The sequence below is a fragment of the Neophocaena asiaeorientalis genome, unplaced genomic scaffold, assembly GCF_003031525.2.
Source record: "Neophocaena asiaeorientalis asiaeorientalis breed wild unplaced genomic scaffold, Neophocaena_asiaeorientalis_V1.1 scaffold70, whole genome shotgun sequence".
Lineage (NCBI taxonomy): Eukaryota > Metazoa > Chordata > Mammalia > Artiodactyla > Phocoenidae > Neophocaena > Neophocaena asiaeorientalis.
In genome coordinates this window covers 12,493,458-12,507,118 of record NW_020175410.1, presented here as the reverse complement: position 1 = coordinate 12,507,118, position 13,661 = coordinate 12,493,458, and the positions used below count along the sequence as shown (strand labels likewise).

The 13,661-nt window shown below is 39.0% G+C and overlaps 1 protein-coding gene across 1 annotated transcript; it reads left to right on the top strand.

Moving 5' to 3' along the window:
• Positions 1-1,714: 1,714 nt before the first annotated feature.
• Positions 1,715-12,104, top strand: GNGT1 (G protein subunit gamma transducin 1). Its single transcript, XM_024767124.1, has 3 exons — positions 1,715-1,764; positions 1,855-1,957; positions 11,841-12,104. The coding sequence occupies exons 2-3, from the start codon at positions 1,862-1,864 to the stop codon at positions 11,967-11,969; spliced, it is 225 nt and encodes a 74-aa protein (XP_024622892.1). The 5' UTR covers positions 1,715-1,764; positions 1,855-1,861; the 3' UTR covers positions 11,970-12,104.
• The last annotated feature ends 1,557 nt before the right edge of the window (positions 12,105-13,661 follow it).

Sequence of the window (13,661 nt, the reverse complement as noted above, 5' to 3'; positions counted from 1 at the left end):
ACCTATCAGCAAGTGACATGTAAGACAACACAATCTGAAACTCTAGAGGTACAGAGTAAGTGAGTAACATCAGCTAACGTGTACTGAGGGCTTGCTCCATGCTATGCAGTGTTATGTGATCTTTATTCTTCTCAGAAAATATCTACAATGTAGGTACTATTATTGCTCCTGTTTCCTAGTAAACTGAGGCACAGAGAGGTTACATAACTTGATCAGGACCACACAGCCAGCAAGTGCCAGTGAGTGATCATTTCATTGGCAATATATGGTAAAGCTTCTCTGGAACAGAGAAAATGAAATTCTAACCCCTACCCCAAATCAAAATCCCTTAAGTTGGGCCTCTATTTTAACAAATTCCTAAAGTGATTCTTCAAAGTCACTGCCAAGTGGAAAACATTTTCCAAGATGGAGAAAAGTTATGCAAAAGACAATGTCAACAGGTAAAAATGATCAGCAGAAACAGAGGTGCTTGTGAATTTTTGCAGGTAGTCTGAAGGGAGTAAGAAGGAAGGAAAGAAAAACACTGAGAATGGGCTCTTGAATACCAAGCAATAATTACACAGGAAGAAATAACTTTTTTGTTGTCATATTGATTCTTAAAATAAGAACAGAATAAAATAAAAATTAAAAGGATAGGAAACATTGGCTTTGGGTACCCATCGGGTACCTCTGTGCTGGCCTATGTAGGTATTTATCCCTAAAAAATAGGTTAAACTACCTCTTTTCCAGAGAAGAACAGGATATTATAAAATAAAGAAGGAAAATAATATTTCCTCAGATGTTTTGGAAATGAAAATACTATATAAATGCAAGGAAGTAAGTTAATTGCTGAAATGTGATTAGCAGCGTATTTTTATGTAGATGTATGATGTTGTTTTCTGAAATAACATGTGACCTGAATGTGTCTACTTTAATAAAAATATGTCATCATAGAAGTTGGACCAGAGAAACAAAAGAGAAGAGAGGACCTAAAGAGGACAGATTATAAAGCGTGATGCCACTTGGCTACAATGAAATATTTTCCAGGCAATTTCATACAGGAATCACTAGCTACTGTGCCATCTTTCCCATTGCCCATTGATCTAATTAAGAAGAAGAAGACATTGCTAAAAGGGCAGAAGAGTCTGTTTTTTTATGATGTACATCAGGAGATCAGACTCCCCGCATCCCCTTTATCCTGCTGCATTTGCTCATCATTGCTGTCCAATTCGTTGTGACAATTACATACAAAAAAATTCCAGGAGAAACACATCTAAGTAGTATGCTAGTTTGTTTCCAACTAACAAGGTTATTTGTTTGTTATATTTTCATTCCATTGGTTTATATTTCAATCCATTATTTATAAGGAACTTATAATGACACTTTTTGTATGTTTCTCTGTTAATACCAGATCAGATACTCCAGCGAATTAGGGGATTAATGGGTAGTCCTCAGAATGACCTCAAACTAACTTAAATGGCATAAATCATATGAGGGAGGGCTTTGGAGTTGGAGATAAGGGTTGGAACCTCAAGTTTTTACACTGTGTCAAATAAACAGGGAAAAGGAGGAGCATTGGATATTTAAGATTATTTACTGACTGAACTGACCTCTCCCCACAAACCTACTAGCAGGTGTTTAGAGTCAAATACTTAGTTTAATCATATTAATGAAGATTATAAGGAAGCTTTAAAACCTCAAGGCTAGTGTGCAGTGCTAGAATTGTTCAAAGAGCATTCAAGAGAAATTGACTACCACAGGAAGTTAAAACAAACAGTTCACTTAGTAAGTTAAGAGCTGAGGGAAGGGTTGGCTAACATTAACTTGACGTGAGTCTAGCAATTCAGGTGTATGAACTTTCTACCTTTTCAGCAGGCAAAAGATGCCAGTGATCAATATTGAGGACCTGACAGAAAAGGACAAATTGAAGATGGAAGTTGACCAGCTCAAGAAAGAAGTGACACTGGAAAGAATGCTGGTAAACTGCTGCTCTGTTTTGAATTTTATTTTTAAACTGGAGATAACTGTAGCACTACCAGGTTAAAAACCATTGAAGGGGAGCAGAATTTGCCACCCCAAAATATGCCTTTTTGGCATATGGATTATTTTAGGCTGATTATTTTTGAAAAATAGCAGACGCAGGGGAAGCTCTGAAAACCAACTAGCAGTTTCCCTTTCCTAAGAGACAGTTACATTTATAAGGGAAATCTCCATTAGTAAGGGTGTCTCCTTCTCTGTATCAGGAGGAGAAGCATGACTCTAAATCTCTAGAAACTCTTATCATGGAGAACACAAGGATTAGATCTGCTTAACAGCCTTACCCTTGTTTGCTGTTGTTAAAAAAAAAAATTCAACTGAGTAAATTTGAAGATATAATTGGCTTTATTAAATAATTCATGAATTGGGCAGCATCCCATCTAGCAAGTAGAAAGGCTCACCAAGGAACGGTACAAAATGGAAGGTTTTTATAGGCACAAAGGGGTGGGAGAAGGAAGTCATAAACAAAAGAAAGAATTATTTCAGGCAGGAGCAACTTCCTTTGTGGGAAGAACAGGGGTCTATCATGCAGATTACCTCACTAGTGCTGATCAGGAAGTTACAGATTGATAGGTTTAAATTCCACTCCTGAGAAAGGCTGAAACTGCAGTTAAGTTAGGTATTAAGTTTTGGTTTGTTGATGTGGAGCTTTGTCCATTTAGGGACTGTTCTTTGTTTTTGCTTTGTTTTGTTTTTTTAATACTGTGCTTTTCCTTTTTTTTTTTTTTTTTTTAATTCCCAAATAAAAAACGTGTATTTGGGGTGTTAAGAATTACAGTTCAGGAGACAGATTTGGGTAAAATGGAAAGAGTGTTCCAGGGAAGAGAAAGAGTCAGGGGCTTACAAAGGCAAAGCCAAGAGGTTGTACTGTGACATAAGGGAGGAAATATTTGTCCTTAAGGGGTAGGCTGTTGTGAATTATTTTAGGGTAAGGTTCTGGTAATTATCTTAAGCCCATAACTGGCTCCCCACACCCCTGTCATCCACACCTACCATCTTCTTTGGTCTTTCACTGCAGTGGGATTTAAGATGGTGGCTTGGACTATTTCAGGGAGCTACTCAGTTTTCCTGAGTCTCTCCCTTGTATACAGAAGGTATACATGTTATTAAACTTCTGTTTGTTTTTCTCCTGTTAATCTGTCTTTCTTATTACAGGATTATCTCAGTCAAGAACCTAGAAGTGTAGAGGGAAAATTATTTTTCCTCTCCCACATCATTGACTGGAGAAACTCAATATAGTTGAAAACAAGTTGTTCAGATAAAATTCATCAGAAATTAAGAAAATTAATAATCATAATTATCTTTTGATTTAGAGTTAAAATCAACAGTTTGGCAAACTATTTTCCATAAGCCAAATCCAGCACTTAGCCTGTTTTTCTATGGCCACTAAGCTAAAAATGTTTTAAAATTTTTATAGAGTTGCTTTATTTTTATTTATTTTTAATTTTTTTTTACATCTTTATTGGAGTATAATTGCTTTACAGTGGTGTGTAAGTTTCTGCTTTATAACAAAGTGAATCAGTTATACATATGTTCCCATATCTCTTCCCTCTTGCATCTCCCTCCCTCCCACCCTCCCTATCCCACCCCTCCAGGCGGTCACAAAGCACCGAGCTGATCTCCCTGTGCTATGCGGCTGCTTCCCACTAGCTATCTACCTAACGTTTGGTAGTGTATATATGTCCATGCCTCTTTCTTGCTTTGTCACAGCTTACCCTTCCCCCTCCCCTGAGATTTCTGTGCATTAATTTTGTATCCTGCTACTTTAACAAATTCATTGATTAGCTCTAGTAGTTTTCTGGTAGTGTCTTTAGGATTTTCTATGTATAGTATCATGTCATCTGCACACAGTGACAGCTTTACTTCTTTTCCAATTTGGATTCCTTTTATTTTTTTTTCCTCTCTGATCGCTGTGGCTAAAACTTCCAAAACTATGTTGAATACTAGTGGTGAGAGTGGGCAACCTTGTCTTGTTCCTGATCTTAGTGGAAATGATTTCAGTTTTTCACCATTGAGACTGATGTTGGCTGTGGATTTGTCATATATGGCCTTTATGATGTTGAGGTAAGTTCCCTCTATGCCTACTTTCTGGAGGGTTTTTATCATAAATGGGTGTGTAATTTTGTCGAAAGCTTTTTCAGCATCTATTGAGATGATCATATGGTTTTTATCCTTCAATTTGTAAATATGGTGTATCACATTGATTGATTGGCATATATTGAAGAATCCTTGAATTCCTGGGATAAACCCCACTTGATCATGGTGCATGATCCTTTTAATATGCTGTTGGATTCTGTTTGCTAGTATTTTATTGAGGATTTTTGCATCTATGTTCATCGGTGATATTGGCCTGTAGTTTTCTTTTCTTGTGACATATTTGTTTGGTTTTGGTATCATGTTGATGGTGGCCTCATAGAATGAGTTTGGGAGTGTTCCTCCCTCTGCTATATTTTGGAAGAGTTTGAGAAGGATAGGTGTTAGCTCTTCTCTAAATATTTGATAGAATTTGCCTGTGAAGCCATCTGGTCCTGGGCTTTTGTTAGAAGATTTTTAGCCACAGTTTCAATTTCAGTGCTTGTGATTGGTCTGGTTATATTTTCTGTTTCTTCCTGGTTCAGTCCCGGAAGGTTGTGCTTTTCTAAGAATTTGTCCATTTCTTCCAGGTTGTCCATTTTATTGGCATATAGTGGCTTGTAGTAATCTCTCATGATCCTTTGCGTTTCTGCAGTGTCACTTGTTACTTCTCCCTTTTCATTTCTAATTCTGTTGATTTGAGTCTTCTCCCTTTTTTTCTTGATGAGTCTGACTAATGGTTTATCAATTTTGTTTATCTTCTCAAAGAACCAACTTTTAGTTTTATTGATCTTTACTGTCGTTTCCTTCATTTCTTTTTCATTTATTTGTGATCTGATCTTTAGGACTTCTTTCCTTCTGCTAACTTTGAGGTTTTTTGTTCTTCTTTCTCTAATTGCTTTAGGTATAAGGTTAGATTGTTTATTTGAGATGTTTCTTGAGGTAGGCTTGTATTGCTATAACTTCCCTCTTAGAACTGCCTTTGCTGCATCCCATAGGTTTTGGGTCATCGTGTTTTCATTGTCATTTGTTTCTAGGTATTTTTTGATTTCCTCTTTGATTTCTTCACTGATCCCTTGGTTATTAAGTAGTGTATCCATGTGTTTGTATTTTTTACAGATTTTTTTCCTGTAATTGATATCTAGTCTCATAGTGTTGTGGTCAGAAAAGATACTTGATATGATTTCAATTCTTAAATTTACCAAGGCTTGATTTGTGATCCAAGACATGATCTATCCTGGAGAATGTTCCATGAGCACTTGAGATGAAAGTGTATTCTGTTGGTTTTGGATGAAATGTCCTATAAACATCAATTAAGTCCATCTTGTTTAATGTATCATTTAAAGCTTGTTTTTCCTATTTATTTTCATTTTGGATGATTAGTCCATTGGTGAAAGTGGAGTGTTAAAGTCCCCTCCTATGCTTATGTTACTGTTGATTTCCCCTTTTAGGGCTGTTAGCATTTGCCTTATGTATTGAGGTGCTCCTATGTTGTGTGCATATATATTTATAATTGTTATATCTTCTTCTTGGATTGATCTCTTGATCATTATGTAATGTCCTTCTTTGTCTCTTGTTATATGAGAATTGCTACTCCAGCTTTCTTTTGATTTCCATTTGCATGGAATATCTTTTTCCATCCCCTCACTTTCAGTCTGTATGTGTCCCTAGGTCTGAAGTGGGTCTCTTGTAGACAGCAAATATATGGGTCTTGTTTTTGTATCCATTCAGCCAGTCTGTGTCTTTTGGTTGGAGCATTTATTCCATTTACATTTAAGGTAATATCGATATGTATCTTCCTATTACCATTTTCTTAATTTTGGGGTTTTGTTTTTGTAAGTCTTTTCTTTCTCTTGTGTTTCTTGCCTAGAGAAGTTCCTTTAGCATTTGTTGTAAAGCTGGTTGGGTGGTGCTGAATTCCTTTAGCTTTTGCTTGTCTGTAGAGGTTTTAATTTCTCTGTTGAATCTGAATGAGATCTTTGCTGGGTAGAATAATCTGGTTTGTATGTTTTTCCCTTTCATCACTTTAAATATGTCCTGCCACTCCCTTCTGGCTTGCAGAGTTTCTGCTGAAAGATCAGCTGTTAACCTTATGGGGATTCCCTTGTAGGTTATTTGTTGCTTTTCCCTTGCTGCTTTTAATATTTTTTATTTGTGTTTAATTTTTGATAGTTTGATTAATAGGTGTCTTGGAGCGTTTCTCCTTGGATTTATCCTGTATGGGACTCTCTGTGCTTCCTGGACTTGATTGACTATTTCCTTTCCCATGTTAGGGAAGTTTTCAACTATAATCTCTTCAAATATTTTCTCAGTCCCTTTCTTTTTCTCTTCTTCTTCTGAGACCCCTATTATTCGATTGTTGGTGCATTTAATGTTGTCCAAAAGGTCTCTGAAACTGTCCTCAATTCTTTTCATTCTTTTTTCTTTATTCTGCTGTGTGGTAGTTATTTCTACTATTTTATCTTCCAGGTCAGTTATTCGTTCTTCTGCTTCAGTTATTCTGCTATTGATTCCTTTTAGAGAATTTTTAATCTCATTTATTGTGTTGTTCATCATTGTTTGTTTCCTCTTTAGTTCTTCTAGGTCCTTGTTAAATGTTTCTTGTATTTTCTCCATACTATTTCCAAGATTTTGGATCATCTTTACTGTCATTACTCTGAATTCTTTTTCAGGTACACTGCCTATTTCCTCTTTATTTGTTTGGTCTGCTAGGTTTTTACTTTGCTCCTTTATCTGCTGCATATTTCTCTGTGTTCTCATTTTGCTTAACTTACTGTGTTTGGGGTCTCCTTTTCACAGGCTGCAAGTTCATAGTTCCCATTGTTTTTGTGTCTGCCCCCAGTGGGTAAGGTTGGTTCAGTGGGTTGTGTAGGTTTCCTGGTGAAAGGGACTGGTGCCTGTGTTCTGGTGAATGAGGCTGGATTTTGTCTTTCTGGTGGGCAGGACCGTGTCCAGTGCTGAGTTTGGGGGTGTCTGTGAACTTATTATGATTTTAGGCAGCCTCTCTGCTAATGGGTGGGGATGTGTTCCTGTCTTGCTGGTTGCTTGTCATGGGGTGTCCAGCAGTGGAGCTTTTGGTTGTTGAGTGGAGCTGAGTCTTAGCGTTGAGACAGAGATCTCTGGGAGAGCTCTCACGATTGATATTACGTGGGGCCAGGAGGTCTCTGGTTTTCCACTGTCCTGAACTCGGCTTTCCCACCTCAAAGCCTCAGGCCTGACACCCTGCTGGAGCACCAAGACCCTGTCAGCCACACGGCTCAGAGTGAAAAGGGAAAAAAATAAAAGAAAGAAAGAAAGCAAATAAATAAAGTTATTAAAATTAAAAAATTTTTAAATATTATTAAAATAAAAAAGTAATTTAAAAAAAGAAGAGAGCAACCAAACCAATAAATAAATCCACCAGTGATAACAAGTGCTAAAAACTATACTAAGGTAAACATAAAAATCAGAATCTAGTCAGTCACATACAGCAAACCCCAAGTCTACAGTTGCTCCCAAAGTCTACCTCCTCAATTTTGGGATCATTCCTTATCTATTCATGTATTCCACAGATGCAGGGTACATCAAGTTGATTGTGGAGATTTAATCCGCTGCTCCTCAGGCTGCTGGGAGAGATTTCCCTTTCTCTTTGTTCTCACAGCTCCTGGGGTTCAGCTTTGGATTTCGGCCTACCTCTGCGTGTAGGTTGCCTGAGGGTGTCTGTTCTTTGCTCAGACAGGACGGGGTTAAAGGAGCAGCTGATTCGGGGTCTCTGGCTCACTCAGGCTGGGGGGAGGGAGGGGTGCAGAATGCGGGGCGAGCCTGTGGTGGCAGAGGCCGGCGTGACATTGCAACAGCTTGAGGTGCGCCATGTGTTCTCCCGGGGAAGTTGTCCCTGGATCACGGGACCCTGGCAGTGGTGGCTGCACAGGCTCCTGGGAGGGGAGGTGTGAATAGTGACCTGTGGTCGCACACAGGCTTCTTGGTGGCAGCAGCAGCAGCCTTAGCGTCTCATGCCTGTCTCTGGGGTCCGCACTGATAGCTGTGGCTCGCACCCATCTCTGGAGCTCGTTTAGGCGGTGCTCTGAATCCCCTCTCCTCACGCACCTCAAAACAATGGTCTCTTGCCTCCTAGGCAGCTCCAGACATTTTCCCAGATTCCCTCCTGGCTAGCCGTGGTGCACTAGCCCCATTCAGGCTGTGTTCACGCAGCCAACCCCAGTCCTCTCTGGGGTCTGACCTCCGAAGCCCGAGCCTCAGCTCCCAGCCCCTGTCCGCCCCAGTGGGTGAGCAGACAAGCCTCTCAGGCTGGTGAGTGCTGGTCGGCAGTGATTCTCTGTGCGGGAATCTCCCCGCTTTGCCCTCCGCACCTCCGTTGTAGTGCTCTCCTCTGCGGCTCCGAAGCTTCCTCCTCCGCTACCCGTAGTCTCTGCTCACGAAGGGGCTTCCTAGTGTGTGGAAACCTTTCCTCCTTCACGGCTCCCTCCCACTGGTGCAGGCCCTGTCCCTATCCTTTTCTCTCTGTTTATTCTTTTTTCTTTTGCCCTACCCAGGTACATGGGGAGTTTCTTGCCTTTGGGGAAGCCTGAGGTCTTCTGCCAGCGTTCAGTAGGTGTTCTGTAGGAGTTGTTCCATATGTAGATGTATTTCTGATGTGTTTGTGGGGAGGAAGGTGATCTACATGTCTTACTCCTCTGCTATCTTGAAGCGTCCTTATAGAGTTGTTTTAAATAAAAGGGAAAGAAAAATAAAATGAAGGATATGAGACATCATATTTTAGCTTAGCAATAAAGTAAAGCAATGCATATAGGCATTTTGTTTTTACTTTTTTAAATTGATAAGCTTCTCTTTATTTGATATTGTTCAAATACTTTTAGCCAAGACATCCCCTCCAGCACTGTCATGGCCAGTAATGAATGAATACATTCTATTCCTTCTTTGCAAATAAAAATGAGTTCAGGCACAAGAACTCACTGGTTTCTCCTAAAAATATTTGTCAGATCTTAGAAATGGTTACCAAAAGTCCTCTGCCAGTAGAAGGAGGAGAAATGGCAAAGGAATAAAAGTTTCCACCAAACAGTGACTGAAGCTTAGAAAATGTAGATATGTATTTTAGATTTCTTTGTTTTGGGAACATCAGTAGAACAAAAACTCCTCCACAAGTGATAAGAGTATATTTCATATTTCTTAAAAAAAAAAAACCTCATCAGGCCAAAGCGATAAAAGAAGCTTGTATTATCTTCATACTTTGCTCAAAACTCTTACTCCCAGTAAAAATTGGAATTTTGGCTTCTTTTATGTTTATAGTTGTCTCAAACTTCCCTGTTGCCCTTTCCATACAGGCAAAACATGTAATTTTTAAAAGATAAAATTAAATCTGTAAACAGCACAGAAGCTTGGAACGCACACCAAAAAAGTTTAAATCCTTATGTTTATAATTGGGGGAAAATAAAGTTTTGAGGTAAAGGAGGGTTATCTTTTTCTTCTTTATTTGAAACATCCAAAAGCTGTTTTGTTATTTATATACTCAGGATTGTTTTGTAGGCAGTTTGTTTGTCGTCATGTTATTCTTCACTTGTGGCAAGTTCACCTGGGAATTTTTGTTTGGGATAAATATCGCATCCATCCCCATTTGTCAGGTTTTGGGGTTCCTTTGCCCTATTACTCAATGTGTCTTTGCTCTTGGAAGTCAATTTAATCTAATATCAGACTGCCAAAACTACACACACATGCACACACACAGAACTTTCCAAGCCTGAACCCAGAGCTCTGACACAGGATAGCATAGTGTCATCATAGTATGGGTAAGTGGGTATCCTCTGGAACCATATTCCTGGTTCAGATTGTGGCTCTACAGCTTACTTCCTGTGTAATACTCACTTAAATGAACTAACTCATCTGTGCCAATTTCTTCTTCTATAAAATGGGAATAGTAACAATATGTAATTATTATTACTTTAAAAATTATTATTTATATCTATGAACCAGACCGATTCATAATGTGCCTCAACCTACTTTGCTGTTAAGGCAGCATTATTGTCAGAGTAAGACAACTCTTTGCATCCAGTTTCTAAAGCTGAAAGATTTATGATGACTATAAGCGAATATAATAGGCAAAAACTAAAAGCAATCTTTATAGTAATAGCTACCATTTGATTGACTATCTCTGTATGCCAGGTACTTAATGCAATCTGTGTTGCTTCTCATATTTCATAGATGAAGTAACTATACCTTAGATAAACTATTTTAACTAAGGGCACACAGCTGGTAAGTGGGCAGAGTCAAAATCAAACCTGGGATGGCCTGAATCCAATGCCCATGCTCCTTCTACCATGCCATGTAATCCTGTATTAAACTATATATACTTATAATAAGGCTCCGTGAAATAATTTTGAAGCACATCCACCCACATAGGATTTTAGGTAGTCTGTTCCTCAGGATCCTCAGATCCTAGCCAGGCACTGTCAAAACTAACCCCTCACTGAGTCCTGTTCCTGACAACTGGTTGGGGCCCAAAGAGCTGGTGTTTGGAAGACAGGGGAAGAAGTGAAATTAAATCTCAAGTTTGAATTTTGAGGGGAAAAAGTGAATCTAAAGTATTGCATATTTCAAATGTGTGCATAAACTCCAAGTATCGTCCTGTGAAGGAGCCACCTGAACAATGTCCTGCCCCTGATTAGAAATGATCTGTTCTAATATGTAGATAATGAGCTTGCAGAGTCTAAGTAATCTTAAGTCTTCTGTCTAATGTTGCTTAGAACTTTCATGCAAAAATGGTGTGAAGATTTTATTAAAACAAAGCAATAAATTCCTTAGGTAACTTACAGAATGGTCACTTCATGGACTGCCAAAAATGAAGCAGTTTTGTGTTAATGTCATGAAGGATAAATTAAGTGAAAACAAAACAAGTTGACCATTAAAAGAAATGAATAATTTGGTCCCATGTGTGTATATGCATGTGTATACACACACACACACACACACACACACACGTACACATACTCATACTTACGCATGTATAGAACTTTGCCTCTCTCTAAACAGTATGTTACATGGTACATTAACAGGCTCTGGCTGAGTCCATTAAAATACTAAAGCCTGATTTTTCACAGGGTCATTACTATAACGGAGCAGATGACTAAGGAGCAAGCTCATAAGTAAAACGGATGATCTAGTTTAGCCAGTATTTATTTACTGAGCACCAACTAAATGCAGGCTCTGTTCTAGATGCCTGGGATACATGTGAACAAATCAGCCAAAGGTCCCTTTGGAGCTCACCTTCAAGTTTACAATCATGATCAATCATTGTAGACCAGCTTAAAATAAAATTACATGTGTATACTTCTGAGAATCCAGGAGTGGTGATAAGCCTGGAATTTAACAATTATTCATTCCCTTCCACCTTCACATTTTTGGAATGAAGTCAACGATTTAATCAATGCTCACTCTGGTAACGTTCTTGACTTGTGCTATCAGCTGTGTTCTGATCCCTGGACCCTGTCTCCTCTAAAGAAGCTGGAGGCAGCGTGCACTGAGAGCCCTTAGCTGGAGTATGGCGGCTGGTTAGCCTTTGCCCAGAGATATCCACAAGGGCAGGGCAGGGAGCAGCTATTTCTTCGTCTCTCGTAGAAAGTACAAATGCATTGGCAGAAAGCAGAATCACATTAAAAAGATAGAACAGACACAAAAATTATTATTATAAATGCATTCTTGGATTCTGCAGTACTCTCTATTAAGCCAAATGAGTCATCTCTTTCCTTTTTTCCTTTAAGGTGTCCAAATGTTGTGAAGAAGTAAGGGATTATGTTGAAGAAAGATCTGGGGAGGATCCATTAGTAAAGGGTATCCCAGAGGACAAAAATCCCTTCAAGGAGCTCAAAGGAGGCTGTGTGATTTCATAAAAAAAATTTTTTTTAATTCCATGGAATATCTTGAGCTTTAATGACATACTGTTTGGTCATATGTAATACTACTATTAAGCATGTACATGAAATTTTAAATTATAAATATGAGCATTTAATAAAATTTGGACTGTGATAATGCATAAGTCTATGCTTTTCTTAAAGTACTTAGCACAGAGTTTAACACATAATTGACAACAAATATTGATTGACCCATTTCTTTAACAATAATATGTTTTATAAATGAGTCTATATTATTCTGGATACCAGCATATAGTTAATGTTTTATGTTTCTCCATTACCCTTTCAGCACTCTTAATTTCATGGTTAGACTTGTATTTTCCCCAACCTTTCACTTACTTAGAGAATTAAGAAATCTATTGTTTTGGTTCACAGAAAACCTATCTTGGCAGAATGTATGCTGTGAAGAGTTTTGTTGTTGATGTTCTGTTTTTTGTTTCCCTCTTTCAACCCCCAGTCAGCAGCAGTGGTTTTACCATAACCTCTTTCTGCATTCTTACCAATTCTACTTGTCACCAATGACATGACTTTTTCCCAGAATGCCAGTTGGATTAAGGGTTCAGTCTGTGGTCATGGAGCATGGTGGATTTAAGCAGCCCTCAAATAAAGGTCATGAGAAGCCAGAAAGGTCTGGCTCTGGCACTTCACTGCCTGCCTGACTTTGGATAAATTACTTAATCTCAGTTTCTTCTACTGTAGGATAGGGATAATAATGATCCAACCCCCTTTTTCATGGTGGTTAAATATTATACTAGGGTAACTACAGCACTTAGCATATTGTCTGACATGTAAGACCCAATAACTGTTAACTAGTATTATTACTGGGAACAGAACTAGACAAAATACTTAGACTCCTGTAAGATGCATGCTATTCCATCCCCTCCCGCGGAGACTCACCAGTATAGTCCTTTTTTTCTGCAGCAGTGTAAGGGCAAGATGATAGGATAATAGCCATCACCTGCATCACCTTCCTAATCAGTTTCCTCCTGGCATCTTAACTGAGTTTTCATAAGCCAAATTTCACTACCTTTGTGCTAATGACTAAGAGATAACTTGCCTATGCTTCTGTAACAAATGACAAGTGTAAACTACCCCAACTCGGAAACTATTTTTGTTGTTAGTGTCTCTTTGTTGCTATCCCACATTTACAGTGCTGTTTTTGGATACATTAGTAATGAGAATACTCATAAATGTTAATTGATTGTCATCCTTTTAAAAACAAGATAAGGGCTTCCCTGGTGGTGCGGTGGTTGACAGTCCGCCTGCCGATGCGGGGGACACGGGTTCGTGCCCCGGTCCGGGAGGATCCCACATGCTGCGGAGCGGCTGGGCCCGAGAGCCATGGCCGCTGAGCCTGTGCGTCCGGAGCCTGTGCTCCGCAAAGGGAAAGGCCACAACAGTGAGAGGCCCGCGTACAGCAAAAAAAAAAAAACCAATATAAGAGTTATCTATGATTGGGCCTGGAAGGGAATCTAAAGGTCGTCTCAGGTTTGGCTCCTAGCACAGTGCCCTCCTACTCTGGCCAGAGTAAATGTTCAGCAAAGATCTATTGACACTTGTCCAACCCCTTCATCTTGGAGTGGAGAAAATCGAGGATCAGAGAAATGAATTGGCAAATTTCTCAGGGCCAGATTCTGGATCTCTGGATGAATCGCTAGCAACACACTCCAA

What these genes read in the sequence shown, in the direction of transcription:
- GNGT1 (XM_024767124.1), top strand. Translation starts at nt 1,862, where the DNA reads ATGCCAGTGATCAATATTGAGGACCTGACAGAAAAGGACAAATTGAAG. An exon ending in TGACACTGGAAAGAATGCTG is followed by an intron (nt 1,958 to 11,840) that starts GTAAACTGCTGC and finishes TTTTCCTTTAAG; the next exon opens with GTGTCCAAATGTTGTGAAGA.